General features: G+C 38.7%; 2 protein-coding genes across 4 annotated transcripts; one reads left to right on the forward strand and one right to left on the reverse strand.

Moving 5' to 3' along the window:
* Positions 1-6,518: 6,518 nt before the first annotated feature.
* Positions 6,519-14,466, reverse strand: nes (nestin). The gene is made up of 4 exons (XM_082551138.1): positions 13,480-14,466; positions 12,427-12,551; positions 10,623-10,696; positions 6,519-9,951 (listed from the first exon to the last, which is right to left on the reverse strand). The coding sequence occupies exons 1-4, from the start codon at positions 14,308-14,310 to the stop codon at positions 7,130-7,132; spliced, it is 3,852 nt and encodes a 1,283-aa protein (XP_082407264.1). The 5' UTR covers positions 14,311-14,466; the 3' UTR covers positions 6,519-7,129.
* A 938-nt stretch (positions 14,467-15,404) lies between these two features.
* On the forward strand, positions 15,405-20,013 carry LOC309716988 (uncharacterized protein). 3 transcript variants are annotated; one of them, XM_082551165.1, is made up of 8 exons: positions 15,408-15,639; positions 16,009-16,083; positions 16,594-16,668; positions 18,118-18,243; positions 18,791-19,186; positions 19,273-19,433; positions 19,549-19,661; positions 19,757-20,013. In XM_082551165.1, the coding sequence occupies exons 1-8, from the start codon at positions 15,573-15,575 to the stop codon at positions 19,884-19,886; spliced, it is 1,143 nt and encodes a 380-aa protein (XP_082407291.1). In that variant the 5' UTR covers positions 15,408-15,572; the 3' UTR covers positions 19,887-20,013. The 3 variants fall into 3 exon arrangements, with proteins under 3 accessions (XP_082407292.1, XP_082407291.1, XP_082407293.1); XM_082551166.1 differs by lacking the exon at positions 16,009-16,083 and having other exon boundaries at positions 15,405-15,639; XM_082551167.1 differs by lacking the exon at positions 18,118-18,243 and having other exon boundaries at positions 15,409-15,639.

Here is a 20,013-nt window from a genome sequence, read left to right on the forward strand (position 1 = left end):
GCTCCGCAAAGGAAAAATATTCACAGCTTTTGTGGGGTTTTTCCACATTTGAACCCAATGATAAAGGACAGATAAAGCTAAATGTTTCAGAAAATTTCTTTTATTTATATTGAGCCATCTGAGACTAATCGCATATATACATGAATAGAAAACTTACTCTGTCTTCCTCCCAGAGTCCAAAGACATCCATGTTAAGTTAATTAGTGATTTTTAAATAGGCTGTAGGTGTGAATGAGAGCCTCAATGGTTGACTGTCTCTCTGTGTTAACCCTGTGATAGACTGGTGATCTGTCTGAGCTGTACCCCACCTCTTGCCCTATGACAGCTGGGACAGGCCCTAGCTCAGCCACAATCCTGAATTAGATAAGCGGAAGAAGATGGATGGATGGTGCTTAAGAACAATTTGGCAGGGTGGTTTCCTGCTCCCTGTTGATTCCAGTCTAGTGTTTAAAGTGAAGTCATCTGTTTCCAAGAAAAGTGGCACAATACACTAAACACTGAGCTGAAGCTTTTAACCATTAAATATAAGAAGCAGCCTGCCTAGTGGATGCAATCTACTTCTAAAGAGGGTTTTAAAAATATGTTAGTACATTTGAACTTACTTGACTTTCTAAAACAACATGCTGATTTCCTGGAGTTAAATCGCAAGAAAACAATTTGTCCAATTATCTTAATATAACAAGCAATTATTCCTTCATCTCAACATATGTCTCAAAATCAAAGATAATTGCTTTGTGATGATGGGTAAACAAAGCTTTACAGTATGTGGTATCAAAGGATAATTATTTGGCGATTACAGGAAAAACAATGTATGACACCTTTAATGAGCTTCAGAAACACAAGAGAAATAATTAGACGCACACCTTCCCAAGCTCATTCTACTTGCCAGTGTGTTAAAGTCTATTTTTATTTCGCAGCCTACAAACTGAGAGTGCAGCAGAGTGATTTGCAAAAGTGCGATTGGAAGTACATCTGGAAGATGTGATGAGCGTATAAAATTATATTTGAAACAAATTAACAATACAGCTAAATAAATGTTTCTACACATGTCTATATTATCCATAGTCAGCTGTTGCTTTGCACATATATATCCCACAGTTAACAATTTGTGTTAACATCTGTATCTGGAAAGCAATAATGCTACTTGGTGGCGCCATACTGTATGGATTCACACATTCCCCTAACAAAAACACACCTGCTTCAGTCTCAAGAGGAGATCCAATTCCCTTGGGGATTGTGTCAGGAAAGGCATCTGGCATAAAAATCTGCCAGGTCAAATATGTGGAGCTACTTTCCATGAATAGCAGCATCTTACACAGCTGCTTTCAGGAGCATTTGCATGTAGCTATGTAACTGTAGATCACAATGTGCCCACGAATTCAAATGATTTCAACGTGAAAACATGCCAACATGAACTTTTTTCTGAGTATTTTTTTTTTTCAAGAAATAAACCTGAGGGATAAATGACGCAATCGCAGAAGTGCCAAAACCTGTAGTTCCTCACTCGAAAAGCCTTAGTGTTCTCCACTTTGAAGAAATCCAGTCTGCACAGGTCTGCACAACAGATCGCTACATTCCCTGGACACTTTATGAGGTACACATTGCTAATAATGGGATGGATTCTCTTTTGCTTTTAGAATTCCTTTAATTATTTGTGGCATAGATTCAACAAGGTGATTTTTAGTTCACATTAACATGAAATCATCAAAAATTTGTACCAAGCAAAGTGTTAAAGAAACTATGCCAGTATTTAATATTGCTGATATATAGTACCAGGCTTGTACAAACCAAGTAAATGTGTATTTTATAAACCCCAATATGGATATTTCTCTCTCTCTTTTTAAATATGTTTTTTAAGATGTTTCTTTATATGAATGTACAGTACAGCACTAAAGTGATAAAGAGGAAGATCACAGCCTGCTTTTTCTGTCAGGGGGTAGAGTAGTGATGTCTGTAATTAGTCGTAGCATTCCTTTTTTCTTACGAATGGGCTTCAGGACAAAAAGACATTTAAATAGTTGGTTGGGTATGTGAGACAAAAAGGGGATACCCACACAATTGCTCAACCAACCCAACTCAGGACTGCTTGAACTGACCGCAGGCTGTCATCTGGCACGTTCAGCTGGCTTGTCCACAGCAATGATCAGGTGCATGTCTCAGATAGACTCATATTCTCCTGGCTCAAGAGGCTGCTAATAATAACCACACACGCCCTCAGACAGATCAGTCAAAAGTCATATTGGACAGTCCAGGCATTGTCTGCGAGACATACAACCCCACTTCCTACTGCTGAGTCATGAAGGCAGCCATTTTCTGACTGTAATCATATCTTTCTAGAGCTTACTGTTCACTGTGTGATTTGAATATGTATAGTAAAAAAAAAAACTATACATGTGATTTTTAAATTTTGTGTTCAGAGTGTCATTTGAGGTTGATCAGAAAATGAGAAGTGAAAGAATTATGACTCAGCTTCTTCCCCTTTACCTCTTATATGTGTCTCTGTGTTTATGGGAGTGGACTGTCGGGCAGCTAAAGTCTAACTTCATTTCTGCGCACTAACTGAATTACTGTGTGGACATCTGGCAGAAACACACAAAGCTATATCAATAGAGGAACTGAACCACCTCTCCTCTGCCTACGCCTCATTCACCTAACGCTGAACTGGACATAAAATATTATAATATCTAATAATCAACTCATAGAAACATGAAATGAATATGGAGATATGGATGTAATTTGTAGGACTGTATAATTCTTGTATATATGTATAATATCAGATGAGATCACATTAAATGGTTTCTGAAGCATTTAATATAATTTTATTAAAAAGTGAATGGACATTTGAATCTGTCATTTTGTGAAGACTACAATAGCTTCTACTACTATTCAACCAGCTGAATATGAACTCAGAACTACAGGTCACAACTTTTGCTAATATTGTTCTCGTGGAGGATTAGAGCTTTGATTCCTGTGTCATTCCTGCAGTCTCACTCATCCTAGATTATTAAAGCAACTTGCAGCTGTCATCAGCAGATTGCACAGCGCGGTGCAACTTCTGTTCTATTTTAACACTGCCTGGAGCCTGATGGTTTGATAGGTAGGATATGATAGTGATATAATATGCTCAAGAGTCTTTAAGCCTTGTCCACACACAGATAGATGCTTCTGTTTAGGCAGGACAGAGCAGGGTTGAGATGCATATGGAATATTTGTTTTAGAGGAACAAGGTGGAGAAAATGAAAAACAAGTGTAATACTTAGAGGAGATAAAGAATAGATCATTGGAGTGCAACAAGAACCTAATGACTTACTAATAATATTGGCTTTAGAGGGTCTTATGAGTTAGTCAATGTAACAAAACAGAAAGTTAACATACTGTGCATGGTCTGATCTCCAGAAGTGTAACAAGAAGTAGCAGCACAATACTGACCACACCCAGCTAAAAACATTCAACTTGAGTTTGCAGTTTGGGTTTAAGGAGTTGGTTTGCATGACTTTAGCTTGTATAAGTGGGGTAGGTTTACCTCAGGTGGTGGAGCAGGTCATCTACTAAAGGTTGGTAGTTTGATCCCTGGCTGCTCCATTCTGCTCTCCAATGAGGCAAATTGTGTAAAGAGCCTTGAGTGCTCAGAGTATAAAAGTGTTATATAACATCATATATAAGAATTAGTCCATTTACCATTTAAATTTTGCATACAGGCATTGTTGTATATGTTAATTAACAGGAAGTTCATGCTGGAACTCATCTCTGCTGACGGTAACATGATTTTGTTGTTTATTCAGTTGTCGGGTTTTAAGCTTGTCAGAGACGTGTGGGGATTTGTGTTTTAAGCATTTAGTTTATGTTTTATGTGATGATCAGGTTAGACTAATTGTAAGCAAATTAGCTTTGGTTTCTAAATTATTGTAGCACATTAATAAATTACAGTTATGAGGTCAGTGGCCTGAGTGTTAACAGGACAAATATTTCTTTAGTTTGTGACAATAAAAAAAAACAACTGCGTAGAGAAAGTGTTTAAAATGTAAAGTGGGTGAGAGATTCTCTGTTGAGAATCTGAACCAGCAGTTTCACCTTTTTCATTGTTTTATGATAATTTATTCAGCACTGAATAACACAGCAAGACATCTCACAACTGAGCAAGATTCAGTGCTTATATTTATGGTCCCCAGAGAAAAACTATTCATTGATATTATTGATGACATCCTTTGATACTATGCAAGTTAACGCTCTGTGCACATCACCATTTTCCATTTGGGGGATTGATTAAGGATAAAATTAAAGATAGCATAGCATAATATCTAATAGCAATATTAAATTGATTGTTTGAATTTGAAAAGCAAATTTATGACCTCAGAAAACAGACACTTGAATTTCTTTGGCTTGTGTCTCATGCATTTATTTTAAAGACAGCTGCATGTGACACAATGGATGAGTGTTGATTTATCTCTTGCTGGACTTTAACATTGGCACCATCTGTTTACTTAGGCTATATGGCTCATATGTCCATGATGTCTTTCATGATGTAAAGGTGGTCTGAAGTGGGAGAAACCTCTTCCTTCTCAGTCTGGCTCTGTAGCTGGCTCCTCCATTATTCATACCAATCAAGAGTAAATCAATGGAGATGGATGGTGGTTAGCAGATGACAACTGGGGCACATGTGTGCAAGTACTACCACAAAGAGTTCAATTCTCTTATAATGGATTTGTAGAAACACACCTCCCCCCATGTTAATCAACAGTGACCAATAATCAATAATTGGTCACAGCTGGACCTTTGGTTAACAGTGTTAAAACTAACAAAGAATTTCACTCAAATTGTATGTATTCCTTTAAGGTAGTTGCCCTTTAGAGAATAAAATTATGGCAGAAATCCAGAGAAAGTACCTGTGGTTCAGTTTGCAAGAAACTGGAACACAGCACAAATTAAACCCACCACAACTGGCTCTAAAAGTATTTTGTGTTTCTTATGGTCTGCGGGGTACCCAAACATGCTGTAGTTGTGCTGATAACTTACCTCAAACACAACAATACTTCATTAGTAGCCCAGATTGTGATCACTAGGGAGCTTGTTAGTCAAAACTTGGAATGGAGTATACACATGTTGTTGACAGTATGTTTAACCCTCAGCAACAAGGTTTTTCTATGTTAAGCTGCCAAGGAATATAATGATTCATGCTGCCATCAAAAGACAAATCCAACCACGAAGATGAATAGTGGTCACCGCTGATTTGTGCCAAGTTTCTTCAAATCTGAAAACAGAGACAGGCTTACTTTAACTACACAGACACTTGCATATGTGCAACGTCAAAATTTAAAAAGGGGAGATACCAATATGTCACATTTTAATTATTAAACATAATGTGGTTTGTAGTCATCAAATAGCAAAAACTATGCTATGTGAATAGCTTTGTAACAGATCTTAAATAATGAAATAGTGAAATAAGTGAAATTAATGCACAGATGGGACACAAGCCCAAATCAACTCCATTTAGCGAATGTCTCAGCTTATGTGTAGTTGCTCTTGCTGTTCTCCTCTTAACAGATTAATACATTTCTTCTAGTTTTATTTAGTGACTGAAGAGAGAATGTCTTTGGTAGAACAGCTCTATTGATGGGTGGAGAATAGGAGCATGCCAGACAGCTGCTGTAATGCCATTCCAGCTCTTCAGCTTTGTCATCCTGAATGCAACCGTCCGCAGTTTCCTTCCTAACTGAATCTCCCATTGGGCAGATATGGGCAGTGAGGAGGCGAGCACCCACTGAAATAGCCATCATTGTTCGGTAAACTGACTAATGAAAGACATGAGGGGGGTAGGGGGAGTGGGGGCGGGGTTGTGAAGGAGAGGAGATGAGGTCATACATTGTTCTCTTTCGTACTTTTCCCCTGGTCGCCTCATGGGATGGCTGCATGCTTGCGGAGACCCTCGGTGGTGCTTTGTTGTCTCGCCTGCTTCGAGGTCAGTGAAAACTGGGCTGTTGCCAAGTCCAGGCACATACGAGCTTTACTCCCTTCTTCTATGCAAACCCCAAAGGAAATGGAGATGGATGTTGCTGGAAGGCGGCAAGCAGCTGCTTTTCTTGACCTTCTCTTAAGAATACAGCTGTACTCTAAAGGAAAAGTTCAGCACTTTTGAGAGGCTTGTCTCATTCACATCAAACAGCTTTTTGTTTGATCTGATTTAAACCCAAATAAAATCTACTGGTCATTTATTTGTTATTAAAAGCTTAATTTTCTTATGTTGGATTCTAGCCTGCAGGAAGGTTCTTTAAAAATGTGTAAAAAGTTAATAAATTCAGGTGCTAACTGATATGTTTTTGTAAAAGGCTAATAAGATGTTAATAATGTTTACCAAAAACAAACTTGACCATTAAAATATTTCAGTTTAGCTTTAACCTTTACTAGTGATAAGTAGGAGTATATTTACACCAGTAAAAAATGTCATTGTGATGTGGAATTAAATGCATCGATGAGGGGCACTGTGCAAGCAAATAAGTTCAAAAAGACAAAAAGACAGAATGTCTAGAAGCTATTGTTTATTTTGGAACTGGAACTGTACCGTAGTGCATTATATATTTTCATGAATGGAAAAACCTTTATTCTTTGAGATCAGCCAAATACAAACACAACTATCTGCTTATCTAAACTGATTTATGCCATTTTACCACCAGTTATTCATTTTACATGTGTAAAACATGCACCAAGTCAACTCTGGTCTAGTTAAATGAAATAACTCACTAACAGAAACACTAGCTGCCTGTCGTTTCTTTGAATAGTAGCTCGACAAGTAATTCTACCCTTCTGCTATTATTGATTCCCACTAGTCAGTACAATCAGATTAGCAAACAATCAATAAATGCTTTGACTTTCAAATGACATTCTTTGTTCTTTCATCGTGCCGTTCCCTCATGCAAAAGCCCCCAATCTTTTTCCACAGCATGCACACTAATTGACTGAAACCTTTAAACAATTAGGAATGAGGAAAACGTGAAACACAGCAAATGCTCAGTATGTTTGTAGACAGAATTGGCACATTGGTGGTTAGCGTCACTAAGGAGCGCACCAAGGCACAACTTTGGTTTTAAAGAAAACACACTTTTGACTAACACTACATCTAAAACTTCACACAATTTTATGCTGGTTCCTCTCCAGATGACCACAATTCAGCTTCAGCTTCAGACTCCTCAGAATGAACCAACTCCCCCTCGCTAACATTTCTACCCAACACCTGCTTTACTTGTTTATCCATTTGTTCGTGCTCGCTCTTAGTAGTGAGCGCTGACTCAATATCCACCCTGGACTTGCCGTTAAAGGCATTCTGGTTTTTTGTAATCTCCCAGACTAGGTTGTCAACAAATCCCAGATTCTCATTAGTTTGCTCAGCTGCTTCATTGCAGGCATCAGCTGGTTCACCGGTGGCACCGCTCTCTAAAGAGGACACCCAGAAGTCACTCTTTATGCCAGAGGAAAAGAGACCATTGAGCCCATTGTTTGCTGGATCATTTGCCTTAAAAATACCATTTTCATCAGCTGTACTTTCATTGGGAATCTCAAGGGGCTCCTCCTGGTGTATAACATCACCCTCGTTTGTGGTTTCTGGCACTTTTTGACATTTATCATCATATTCAATCTCATCCCTGGCTTCAGAATCCTCTCTTGGGTCTCCTAGAACTTCCCATTCAGCTTCAGGAAGCTCCTGGCAATCTTTATCACTCTCATCTTGTTCTTGAGACTGACCGATAACTTCAAGAGGGAAAGCATCTTTTACCTCATCCTGAGCTGCCATATCCTGCACATTTTCCTCATCTGTTGTCACGAGTAACACAGAATTTGGATCCACTGAGTTGTTGATTTCTTCCATCTCAGGACTGCTCATAAATTTGCTAAATCCAGACTGATCTTCTGCTATATCAGCATGCGTCACCATGGACACATTAGGCCCACCCTCTTCTTCTCTTTTCTCTGGGGTATCTTTCACTTCTTGATCTTCATAGTGGATGTCCTCTACATCCACAGTGTCTATGTGATGCGTCATATCCGCCAAATCACTGACACTTGGGTTTTCAGAAGTTTGATCTATAATTGTAGTGGAAGATACAAGTTCATGGTTCACCTTTGTTCCAGTCTCACAGTAAGACATGTCCTCTTCTTCCTCTGTTATCTCATGGTCAGACTCGTCATTCGTGTATAGCAGTTGGTCGCCGTCTTGCTGCTGCGCAAAGTGAGCACTATAGCTGTCTGTGCACAGATTTTCTAATTCCTGCTCCACAAGTTTGTCCGTTTCCAACTCTTCGTCATAGGCTACATTTGCAGGTACCATGTGTTCTGTTAGTTCTTCAGTTTCTTCATCTGAATGTCCCTCACGGCCATCTCTGATCCCTTCTTCTGCACTTTCTTTATCATTCACCTGGATAACGCGCTCACTTACAGTTGTACCGTCATCATCATCCCCATCTTTGATATGAGTGTAACTCAGATTATATTCATCATCCATTGTTTCTCCCTCAACTTCTTCACACAGATCTTCCATTGTTCCAAATTTCTTTGCCTTGCTTTCACTCCACGTTCCAGTTCCTGTCTCTCCGATCTTTTTTTCCTGCTCACCTTCACTGGACTCACTCTCATCCATGTGTGACGCCTGAGTGTTGGCATCAGTCTCATCGCTTTTGTATCGGATCAGAGGACGAGTATCAGCCAGAGTGTTATCCTGAGCATAACTGTCACCCTCCACCTCAGTCTTCCAAGACATGGAAACATTTTGAGAGTCTTCATCATCATCATCTCCTTCATTATCAGGAAGTGGAACGAGTTCTTGCTCTAATGCAGCATGCTCTTGGTCATCTGCTTGCTTGTCAATCAGGGAAGAAGTCATAATGTTGCCTTGCTGTACAACTGTAGCAAAATCCTGCATAATGCTTCCTTTCTGCTCATTCACTTGTTCTCTTGCTGATATGTCCTCCTCTGGTTCAGCATGTTGTCCTTTTACTTCATCATTTGTATTGCAATCGTCTGTCTTTACATCAGTCTTCCTCTCTATTACACTATCCCATGTATCCATCTCTTCTCCATCAGGGTATAATTTATCTTCGACATCCATTTGGTTTGTCTCTATCATAGAACAACTTATTTCTTGTTTTATTTCAGTTGGATCGACATCATTTGTAACATTTTCATCTAAATTTTTATCAACAGCTTGGTTAAAAACGCATTGAGATTCTGGGCTGCAAGGCCTGGATTCGGGTGTCGGTTCAAGCACTGCCTCTGTTTCAGAATCTGAACTCTCTTCTTGAATATGCCCTGTATCTTTGCCTGTACACACTTCCCTTACACATGCATCAAGTGGATCCTGTTGCTTATATTGCTCTTCAGCTTCCCCTAACAAAGCTACATCCTCATCAGACTCATCTGGGAAACTGCTGGGCTCTTCTTTCAAATTTGCATGATATGGTGTATAGCTGGGTGCTGTAAACTGGTGACGGCCAACTTCATCATTAAAGGATTGCTCAGTGCAGAGGGTAGATTCAACCTGACAACTGACAACTGACTCAACAATTGGCCTTTCATCAGAGCATTTAACATCAACATCGTTCCAGTCTGCTTCCTCATCCCCTGATGGTGCTTTAGCATTCGTTTCTGGCTCATTAGGAGGCGACAAAGGCTCAGCATACGTGACCTTTTCACAAACTTCCTGTGGTCTGAAATTTTCAACAGCTCCATCCTGCATTATTTTTGGATAAGGGGTTTCCCATGTTTCTGCCTTTCTTGCATCAGGACATTTCTCTGAAGTCTTTGGTGTTTCATTTGACGTTACAGGTTTTCTACTTAAAAATAGAGTGGTAGACATTACTGTTGGTTCTGCTATGCTGCGAATTGATGAGAGAGAAGTGGTTTTGCGGCTAGCAGACAGCTGAGTCTGGTAATTCTTTTTAACCCCTTGAGAACTGAAAACTGCATCTGTGGAAGACAAGAGCGCAGCTCATGAATACACAATGACCTTAGCTACTGTAATAATAATGATGTACAACAATCATTTCAACACGTGTCATTTAAATGTTACTAACCTAATCCTTTAATCCTGACAGTTTTTCTACATGCTGAGGTATCTCCACAAAACATTAGTCAGTGTGTGTACTTTTCTGAGGAAAACTGGCATCTACAATGCGTTTTTAAATGTGTATTGAGTATGTGTATTGTGTGTTGTCAACCAGGTTTGGACACTAATGGGGAGATATTGATCGCAGTTTCCTTTCTCTGCTGTCTAAGTTACTGGAAAGCAAAGCCATATGGCTCAATAACCTTTGGGGACTGTCATAGCTGGCTTGCATTACAAGACCCAAAGTGCCTACCTCAGCTCAGCCCTTTTAGTCAAGCCCCCCCCCCCACCAGCACCAGTCTCCAGTGAGACTAACGCGATTACAACTGAATCAAACATGTCTCCCTCTCTGAGGAGCCTTTACTTAGAATAATTTCAGCTATACTTAGAGAAAAATGATGAGTTTTAAAGTAGTAAGAAGAGTGGACAAAAGCAAGAGGATTAATGTGACATGCTGTGGTTCTAAACAAGCCAGAGGTAAAATCAGTGGTGATGATGCTGCGGATGTGTTAATACAGTTTACTTTAATTACCTGTGATGGAAATGTTTCTTGGCTGATTTAACACAGACACGTCTCCCCTCAGGCTTTCACCATCCAGCAAAGCTCTGTGGAGATGGACAACAAGACACAATTACGTCCTGAGGTTCCAGGATAAGATTTGGAGGATGCAAACATGATGCTGCACATTGAGCTGTGGGTGGGAAGAGGAGCGAAGGGAGACTCTAGCTGTTCTCAAGCAGAAAGAAAAGACTGAGGTCTGTTGTTATGGTAATGAAGGAAAGGCAGTGCCATTGAGGAGCCATCTGCAGTTCACAAACCTCCTCACATACACAACAACAGGGGGGACTCTCATGAACACACATACGATGACAGCAGATTTTACAAGCAGCTCATGCAGCACTAATACAACTGTTTCCATTCTCATGTTTGAACCACTGTTGTTTCCATTCCAACACATACTTAAATAATTAGCTCTATTACAAAATAATTTCTTCTTTTTGGCATAGAATCACAATTGAACATGGTATAAATGACATTCAGATTTGTCCTCTAGTAATGTCCTGTCTCCATCTGCTCCCCTACGCTGTAATTCTAGACTCCCATAGCTGAGAAATTGGTAGCTTCTCACTAAAGGGTGAGGGTCAATATTTTGAGGGTGGGGTGGGGATGTGGGCTATAGAGCTTCATAATGGATAAGTTACTCAGTTCAAGGCAACAGAGGCTGCTGCTTCAAAGAAATGACCTTCCAGACAGGCTGCTCCCTCCATGGGCATCTTTTCCTTTGTCAGTTTCTCTAACTACTGGAAGAGACAACATATACCCTGTTACTGAGCTTCTAAGTGGGTTAAATGAATCATGCAACTCATCGTTTACATGGTAAACTGAGCTAATAGCTAAGCTGTATGCATGTGGAGTTTGAGTCAGTTTGCAATTCAAAACCTATTTAAGTAAATCTTTAAATCATATTTTTTCCACGTCAGTTTGGTTCATTCTTAGAGTTTTGCAGGAAAGCAAAAACACTGATTGTTTTGTGCATTAATAACCAATTTACAGACAAAGACTCTTTCTGAAAACTGATTTTGGAAATATGATAATTTAGCCATTTAGTGAGATTCTTCGAACACCTATCAAAAACACATGAAGCTGCACTTGCCTCTAAGCAAGTCAAAATCAACTGCAAGGTGCAGCCCCAACTGTCTGACATCAAGCAGCTCAGTGTTTCAGATCACCCTACCTGGTGAAGCAATATTGTTTTTACATTGCACTGTAAAGCACTGATGCTATATAACAGCAACCTGGATACGGGACGTCTAAGTCAATGCACAGGCCGACTTCTTTAAATAGAAAACGTATGCAGATCAGTCTAATGTTTCATTTTAAATCACAAAGAGCATGAAGCATCTTCAGCCACAGATAATACAGAAGGAAGGGGGGCTGGCAGACACAGCATTAGACAGTCTCTTTATTAATAAATAAAACAGAAGACCTTCTGCAAACTGTGTGAACCTCATGCAATAGTGGCATTGCGAAATCAGGTAGTACTGCTGATGAAATAATGACTCACAATAAATTTGACAGAGATAAATATGATAATTTTGTAACCACTAATCTTATATTCTGTTACTGAAGCACACAAGACAAACTTTATTTCACTTTGAAAGATACTCCATGTGCAAAGTAACCCATTTTTTTTGATACATTACACACTCATGAAAAAAATAGTAAAAAAAATTCTAAGGTAAAGTACACTTTAGCTTCTACTTCTACTATCGGGTAGAAAAATAAGTGTTAAAGGTGCTTTAGAATTGACAGTGCAACAGGCAGTTCAGTGTACCTGTATGTTGCTACTTCGAGACCTAGAGACATTTTCAGCTGCGTCAGGCCTCGGTTCTCCATTATGATATGATTGATCTGTTGACCAAGCTCATGCTTCTCCACCTCTAAGGACTCCAAGTGCTCCTGCCAAAACAGGAAGCAGAAGAGGAAAAGGAAGAGGTTAAAAAAAAGCATTGGAAAAGAATTCAGTGTTGTGCTATATTAAGCAGGAATAAATCTCCTTGTTCTTTTGCTTGTTATATGTGGTGGGTTGTTTACAGGCTTTTATTATTACTGCATCTAAGTTATTCAACCTGTTTTACTTATCACACTAGCGTGCTTTTAGATTTACACACTGTTACAAGCAATATAACTGCCTGCTAGTGATCTGGGACCTCAGTGAGAGAAAAAGAAATGCCATAAAAAGTATTTAGTGTAGGTGCTTCACCCCTCAGACCTAACTGTGACCCAGAACTAATCCCATCAACCCCAGCCTACAAATACGTAGCCCCCAGTTGCTTTCATAACCAAATGTGTTCATTTCATCAGCATATAAAATGTGGATGCCAAGGGAGCAAAATCCCTTGGGGGGGAGAGGACTCATAAATGCTTCCAAAAGCCTTTAGTGGAGCTTCTTGCGTATTTTGCTGGAGGCCTTGAATATTTCCAGGAAAATCTATATTCAAATAAAATGTATCTAGTATTCTTGTTCTTTTTACTGAGTATTTGATCTCTTAGGACATGGCTAGTCAAATGTAGTGACAGTAGATATCCACAGACTCTATTTTGTCCAGCTGTCACGAGTCACATGTTCAAATTCCACTGTGGTTTGTCCATTTGTTATCTTAGACTGTGACATTAACCACAATGACTTACTGCATATTTCACAACCAACACCCAATGATTTTGTTGGCATTCTTTTCCAACCAGTCAGAAGTTGCCTAATGTGTGAATATGCGGAACAATTTTCAGTTTCAAAGGGTAATAATTGGATTGAATATCATGTACATTCAACTATTGCAACTGTTGTAATAACTGTTGCATCCCAACATGTATGGATTGTTTCACTCACCTGGAGCTGCTGCATCTCTTGGCTGTATTTGTCTGTCTGCTGGGCAACAGTTTTCTCCAGATGCTGTCTGATTTCCTGAGCTGAGATGATCTCCTTCTCCAGGGCTTGGAGCTTCAGCTGGCTCTCACGTTTCTCCTGACCCACTTGGGTCAAACGGCTCCTGGCCTGGTTAAGTGACTCCTCTAACCGAGTCAGCTGGTCCTGATAAGCCTCTGCTGCCTCCTGCCATGCTCTGGTGGCACTCTGAGAGTATTCATGCCCCAGCTGAAGGAGATTCGGTGTATGGTTGCCCTTTTGAGAAAATGTGTAAGATAATGTAGCTCTAGAATGGGTCAGTGTGGCTTCCAGGTGGGCTACATCCTCCCCATGTGTTTGGATCAGGAGTCTCATCTCATGCTCCAGCTGGTTGACCTTCTCTCTAAGCCAAATCTGTGCCCTCTGTTCCTCCTCCAACTCCTTCCTGCTTTGCTCCAGCTTTGTCTTGGCCTTCACTTTTTCTTCAGCCTCCCTCTGTCTCCACAAGTCCAGCGCTTGAAGTTCCTCAGTCAACTTGCCAACTTCCAGCTCTGTGAGGACCCTATCTCTCCAGACTGCATCTACTTCCAGTCTTGCCTGCCGCAACTCTTCCTCCAGGCCTCTTCTGCGTGTCAAAGCACCTTGATTATTGTGTCTCATAGCTTGTATCTCCTTTGCAAGCAGCATGTTTTCCTCCTCTAGGAGTTTAACTCGGTTCAGGTAGGTCCCGAGTCGTCGATTTAGGTTCAGCATTTGCTGCTTCTCCTCACCCAGGTGGTTGGTGTGGGTGGTCCTTTGTAAACTGTGGAGCTCCATGTCAGTGTTAAAAATAAGAGATATGAAAAACTGAAGCCTCACTCAAAGGTATGCTGATTAGAAATTGGCAACTGCCTATATCCCTGTATCCAGGCCTGAGACAGCGTGAGAGTGAGGCTTCTGGGAGACCCCTGAAATGTGACTGTCTGCAAGAGGGTTTCCTTTCATACTAGGCTTAATGAAGGGGCCGGGCACATGGACAAAAGGGGAGGGGGGTGGAGAGGGAGGAGACTCAAGGCTGGAAAGGGAGAGGAGGGGAGGGGAGAGGAGAGGAAGATGGATGGAGTGACTAAGTGGGATGAAGGAAAGCAGATATGAAATGAGATAGAAGGTTGGAGTAGCAGGGGTGGATATAGCAGTGAAAGGGCAGAGAGAGAAGCAGTGATCTAATTTATAAAATTAACTCTTTCACCACTGGCACTTTTTTCTAGCTGAATTTGAGCTGAGCCATGGAACCTTCCATACTTCCCTCTCCTCTGTATCCCACTTTATTAGGAATTTAAACCTTTAAAGGACTCAGTGTCAATACGTTTTTAGTTTAGACTTCACAGTATTAAGCAGACTGAAACAAGTGATCTTGAAAACCCTAACCAACAGTTAATACACATTTTTCTTTAAATAAATCTGACTAAATTCACAGTGACGTATATGAATCGTTAACCCTGATAATGCAAAAATAATATGAGCTTATGAAATCCATAACCTTATTATGGAACAAGGAAGATCAAAGATAAAATGTGTGTGTTAGCAAAAGTTGAATCAAGCTTTGGTTTGGTAACTATGAACTTCTACAGCTACAAAATAGTGAGAGCCTGTCACCATCTACAAGAAATCATAATTAGGCCGATGCCAGAAAAAAATTTCTTGGGCCGAACCACAGGAAGAAACATATAGTCTATGGGCCAAGTTGGAAATAAACCTACTAATAACAGCACAAAGGGACGATAAATTGAATTGTTTTGCTTCACAGTTTATATAAAATCAAAATTTAATGTCTAAGGTACACATTAGGTATCTGTTAACAACATATTCACCGCTCACAGTAATAGTATTATCTTTTCATCACACTGTAAAGTGTTTGAGGTTCTTCCAGCCAGACATGTATGCAAATTACATTTAAAGCCAAAAGCAGAAGTTGGTGTTACAAACAGACTTAACATAACTCAGGAAAAAACAACTTCTCTCATTTATGCCCTGTGGTTCAAATACAATACTCTTCTCTGTCTACGAGTCACAAAAAACCAAACAGAAAGACTGTAAGGATGGCAGAGGACGAGGTTAACTACGCATCAGTTGTATTTAAACCTAACCAACAACAAAAATCAGAAGGTAAGTTAAGCCTTTCAAATGTACAGCGTAAAGAAAAAGAGATTCATAAACTCAGAGTACTTGTGTAGTCTTTTCAGTATAATGGATGTGAAGACACACACTATTATTTTCACTTCCTGTTTAAGCAACCTGCACCGAAGAATACAATGTGACCAAAAAATGAAAAAAGATTTCAGAAGAATGTAATGAAGCATATTTAAAGGTTTTTAAGGCAGTTGATCCTTTCTTCCTCTTAGGCAATAGTTATAAGACAGGGGGGAAAACATGGATTAAAGATACTGTAATGTTAAGTCCAAATAATGAAATGAGCATTAGAATGTCCTGTTATTTGATAACTTGTGATTACTAATTCATTTTTAAACCTTTCAGTTAAAAGGGAAGAAACAGTGTATGATGAAGTAAAGGTGCAAAATAAGGCAACAGAACAAACTCCTGTCACAAATGGTGAGTAGTCAAATGAAAAACATGAAAGCATTTCTTCATTTTTCCCCGCCTGGTTCTTTTGCCATCAGAATTGTTGTCTAAAGGCCAAGAAAGATGCCCAATGGATTCACTCTACCAAGTGGACCATCCCGGCCTTGCCATATTGGTCCATTTGAAAAGAAAGAAAAAGCGAAAGAAAAAGAGATTAATCAACTCAGGGTATTTATGTAATATTTTCAGTATAATGGATGTGAAGCCACACACTAATATTTTCACTTCCCATTTAAGCAACCTCCACCAAAGATTACAATGTGACCAAAAAAAGAAAAAAGATTTCAGAAGAATGTAATGAAGCATATTTAGAGGTTTTTAAGGCAGTTGATCCTTTCTTCCTCTTAGGCAATAGTTATAAGACAGGGGGAAAACATGGATTAAAGATACTGTAATGTTAAGTCCAAATAATGAAATAAGCATTAGAATGTCCTGTTATTTGATAACTTGTGATTACTAATTCATTTTTAAACCTTTCAGTTAAAAAGGAAGAAACAGTATATGATGAAGTAAAGGTGCAAAATAAGGCAACAGAACAAACTCCTGTCACAAATGGTGAGTAGTCAAATGAAAACCCATGCAACTGAAAACATTTCTTTTGCAATATTTTATTTTAATTTTTCAATATAGAAAACCCCATCAACAAACAAATAAATACAGCTCAGGTGCTAAGGCAGGGCAAGAAGACAAGAAATAGCACAGTAATAATAAAAACTACCAGTATCCAGAGTAAATCAAATATCATGCATTTGTAACAAACAGAGAAACCACAGTGCCATGACACATGTTCATATAACCAGGGCTTTCCCAAGGTAATTAAAAAACAGAGTCCAGGATTTTGAGAAAACATTTACTGCAGAAGTTTGTAGGTATCGAATATTTTCCATTTGTATGACTGATAGCATGTAATTGAGCCAGACATTGAAGGAGGGAGGAACATCAGACTTCCATTCCTTTAGGATAAGTCTTTTCGCAACCATCATTCCAAGATCGACTGGTACCCGCGTAGTTGCAGGAATAGTTCTGGAATGTATGCAACCAAAAACTGCAAGACGAAGATTCCGGAAGCTTTAGAGTACCAATCAAATAATCTTGACCAGAAATTAGTCAATGAGGGACAATGCCATAAAGCATGAGCCAGTATTCTATCTGATATTTTACATCTGTCACATATGGGGGAAGTTGAAGAATACATTTTGTGTAGTCGAACCTTGGAGTAGTGTAGCTGATGGACAACTTTAAATTGTATTAATTGATGTCGGCTGTTAAAAGGGCAGGAATTAATTTTGGATAAGCACTTGTCCCACATTGATTCCAATATTTCTATACCCAGTTCATCCCTCCAAGCGTCTCTTATCCTCGTAATCCACGCCTCAACACTGTCATCAAACAAATGTACAATTGTAGAAATCAGATGTTTGGAATAAGGAGGGCTCAGGAGCACATTAAAAAAGTTGTGTTAAGTTGGACAAAATGCCTAAGCTGATTAAATGATGGGAATGTCTGGTGCCAGAAGGTCAGCACTTGTACATTTGAAGCCCAATAATAATGTTTGAATATTGGTAAACTCAGACCTCCCTTCAATTTGGATTTATGTAGATGTAGTTTTGAGATTCTAGGATTCTTGTTGTTACATATGTAAGAAGTGATAATCAAGTCCAACTCCTTAAAGAATGAGGAAGTGTCAGCCTATTTGTCTGACAAACTTGAGATTTTGAGTTAGCATTAAGTGCTTATGAAGTGCATTATTAAAAGCTAACTATTCTGTGTTTTTAAAGTCTAAAAACAAGTGCTTTTAACAGTTTGATTGCCTCATATGAATTACAGAAAATTTTCAAGATAGCCTCATCAAAACCTTTGCGATTTGTATTTTTCTGCTGTGAGACAGTGAGACAAAAGGAAACAAAACAAAACCAAATTGTAACTTTGAATAAAACTTATAAAACTTATAAAACTTAAAATTATTCAGAAAGCTAAAATTATATATTTCTATCTGTTGTTTAGCTTCTGCAGAATTCTTGCCCGACAAGAAATCAAACCGTAGATGTCGCCACTATCAGCAGTTGGCTTGTTGTTTGGGCATGCTTTGTATAATTTTGGCATTGGGCATCATAGCAGTCAGTGTCTACCGTAAGTATGAAAACATTCATACATCAGTCACACTTATGGTACTTTCTCTTTCTGATTTTGCAGATCTGTTAGCAAGAAATTTCACAGAAAATTATGCTAAACAATATTTTACAATTTATGTTTCATTTAATTCAATTTAATGTTTCAAAATGTATCTAAAGATACAATTATCCCAAACAAAGCTGTTATTTGACATTGGAAATGTTCTATAGTAACATAATTGGTTTTAAGGTGAGGTGATACACAAGGAAATACAACAGCAGTCATAGGGGAAGTCTTTATGCTGTAACTGGTGACACAACCAATGTAGCTGTGGACTCTGCATTTAAAAAATGAATTCCCAACAAAAATGCATTTTATACTTTTTATTATCTGAGTGGATTTAATTCATACTAAAAGATTTAAATAAATCTAAAAAAGACTAAACTAAAAACATTTAATTAGAACAGAAGAGGAAATACTTTAAACAGTAGTAAAATGATAATAAATGAATAAATAAATAAATTGAGATCCACCATATTCTAAAAAACAAATTTTAATTTTGCAGATGTCACATTAATTTATGAGATTGATGAAACTGAGCTGAACCAACTGAAAGAAAACCAAACAACTTTAAATGCTGTCAATCATAACCTGACAAAACTCAACAACCAACTCAGCTCAGACAATGAAGACTTGAAGAGGAACCAAACCAAGCTCACACTCCAGATGAACAACCTGACTCAAGTCTTTAATGTCTTAGATAAAGACGTGACAAACCTGACAAAAGAAAACCAGAAACTTAAAGGGAAAAATGAGGAGCTGAAGACTCAGAATAAGGACCTGGAGGCAGAGAAGAAAAACCTAACAGAACAAACGCAACAGATGACGACACCATGGGATGAGCTCAATGTTAGTCGAGCTCAGTGGAGCATTGATGCCTACTGTCCCCGAGAAAATAACAGTATGTTCCAATTACATTACCTACAATAATACCAAATTTAACAGCAATATGCAGTGATGTTTATTAATTGATCTCCATCTTTGCAGACAGAAAGTGTAACGCTTGTCAGAAGGGCTGGGAATTAAATTCCAGCTGCTATGCAACTAATAATGCTGACCAAGGTGAATGGAAAACCTGGGAAGAAGCTCGAAAAGACTGCAGAGGAAAGATTTCAGATTTGGCTGTTGCAATTAATGAAGAAGAAATGGTAATGACAGCACAGAGAGACTCTTTATTACAGACTTAGTTAAATAGATCTGAACTCAGTCAGCGGTTTAAGCAAAGTATTTAAATATCTCTGATCATTTTCCCTCTGTTTTCAGAAAATTATTCGTGAAAAGAGTTGGCAAAATAATGAAAACAAAGGATACTGGATTGGCCTGAGAGTTGAAGATGGGAAATGGAAGTGGCTGGATGGAAGGAATCTGACTAATAAGTAAGAGACAATTAAAATATTTGCCAAATTTGGAATAAATTAGTTACAATGTACAAGTGTCCATCAACCTTGAGCAAATTTGTTACTTTCCTCAGCTCCTGGATCGACCAGTCATCTCCTTCTGATGGTCACTGTGCAATCTCTCTCCAAAACCAAGGATTTAAATCAGTCAGCTGTGATGAGAAGAACCAATGGATCTGCAAGAAGAAAGCTTTGTCTGTTTGAATGCTGCAAAGTAAATACTTCAGAAGACTACTGGATATTCAGAAACTACTATATTAATATTGATGTTAATATCAATAAAAAAATATTAATGTAATTTATAAATAGAATATTAAAATGTGAAGACTGA

Source organism: Aulonocara stuartgranti (genome assembly GCF_965226115.1).
Source record: "Aulonocara stuartgranti genome assembly, chromosome: 11".
Taxonomy (NCBI): domain Eukaryota; kingdom Metazoa; phylum Chordata; class Actinopteri; order Cichliformes; family Cichlidae; genus Aulonocara; species Aulonocara stuartgranti.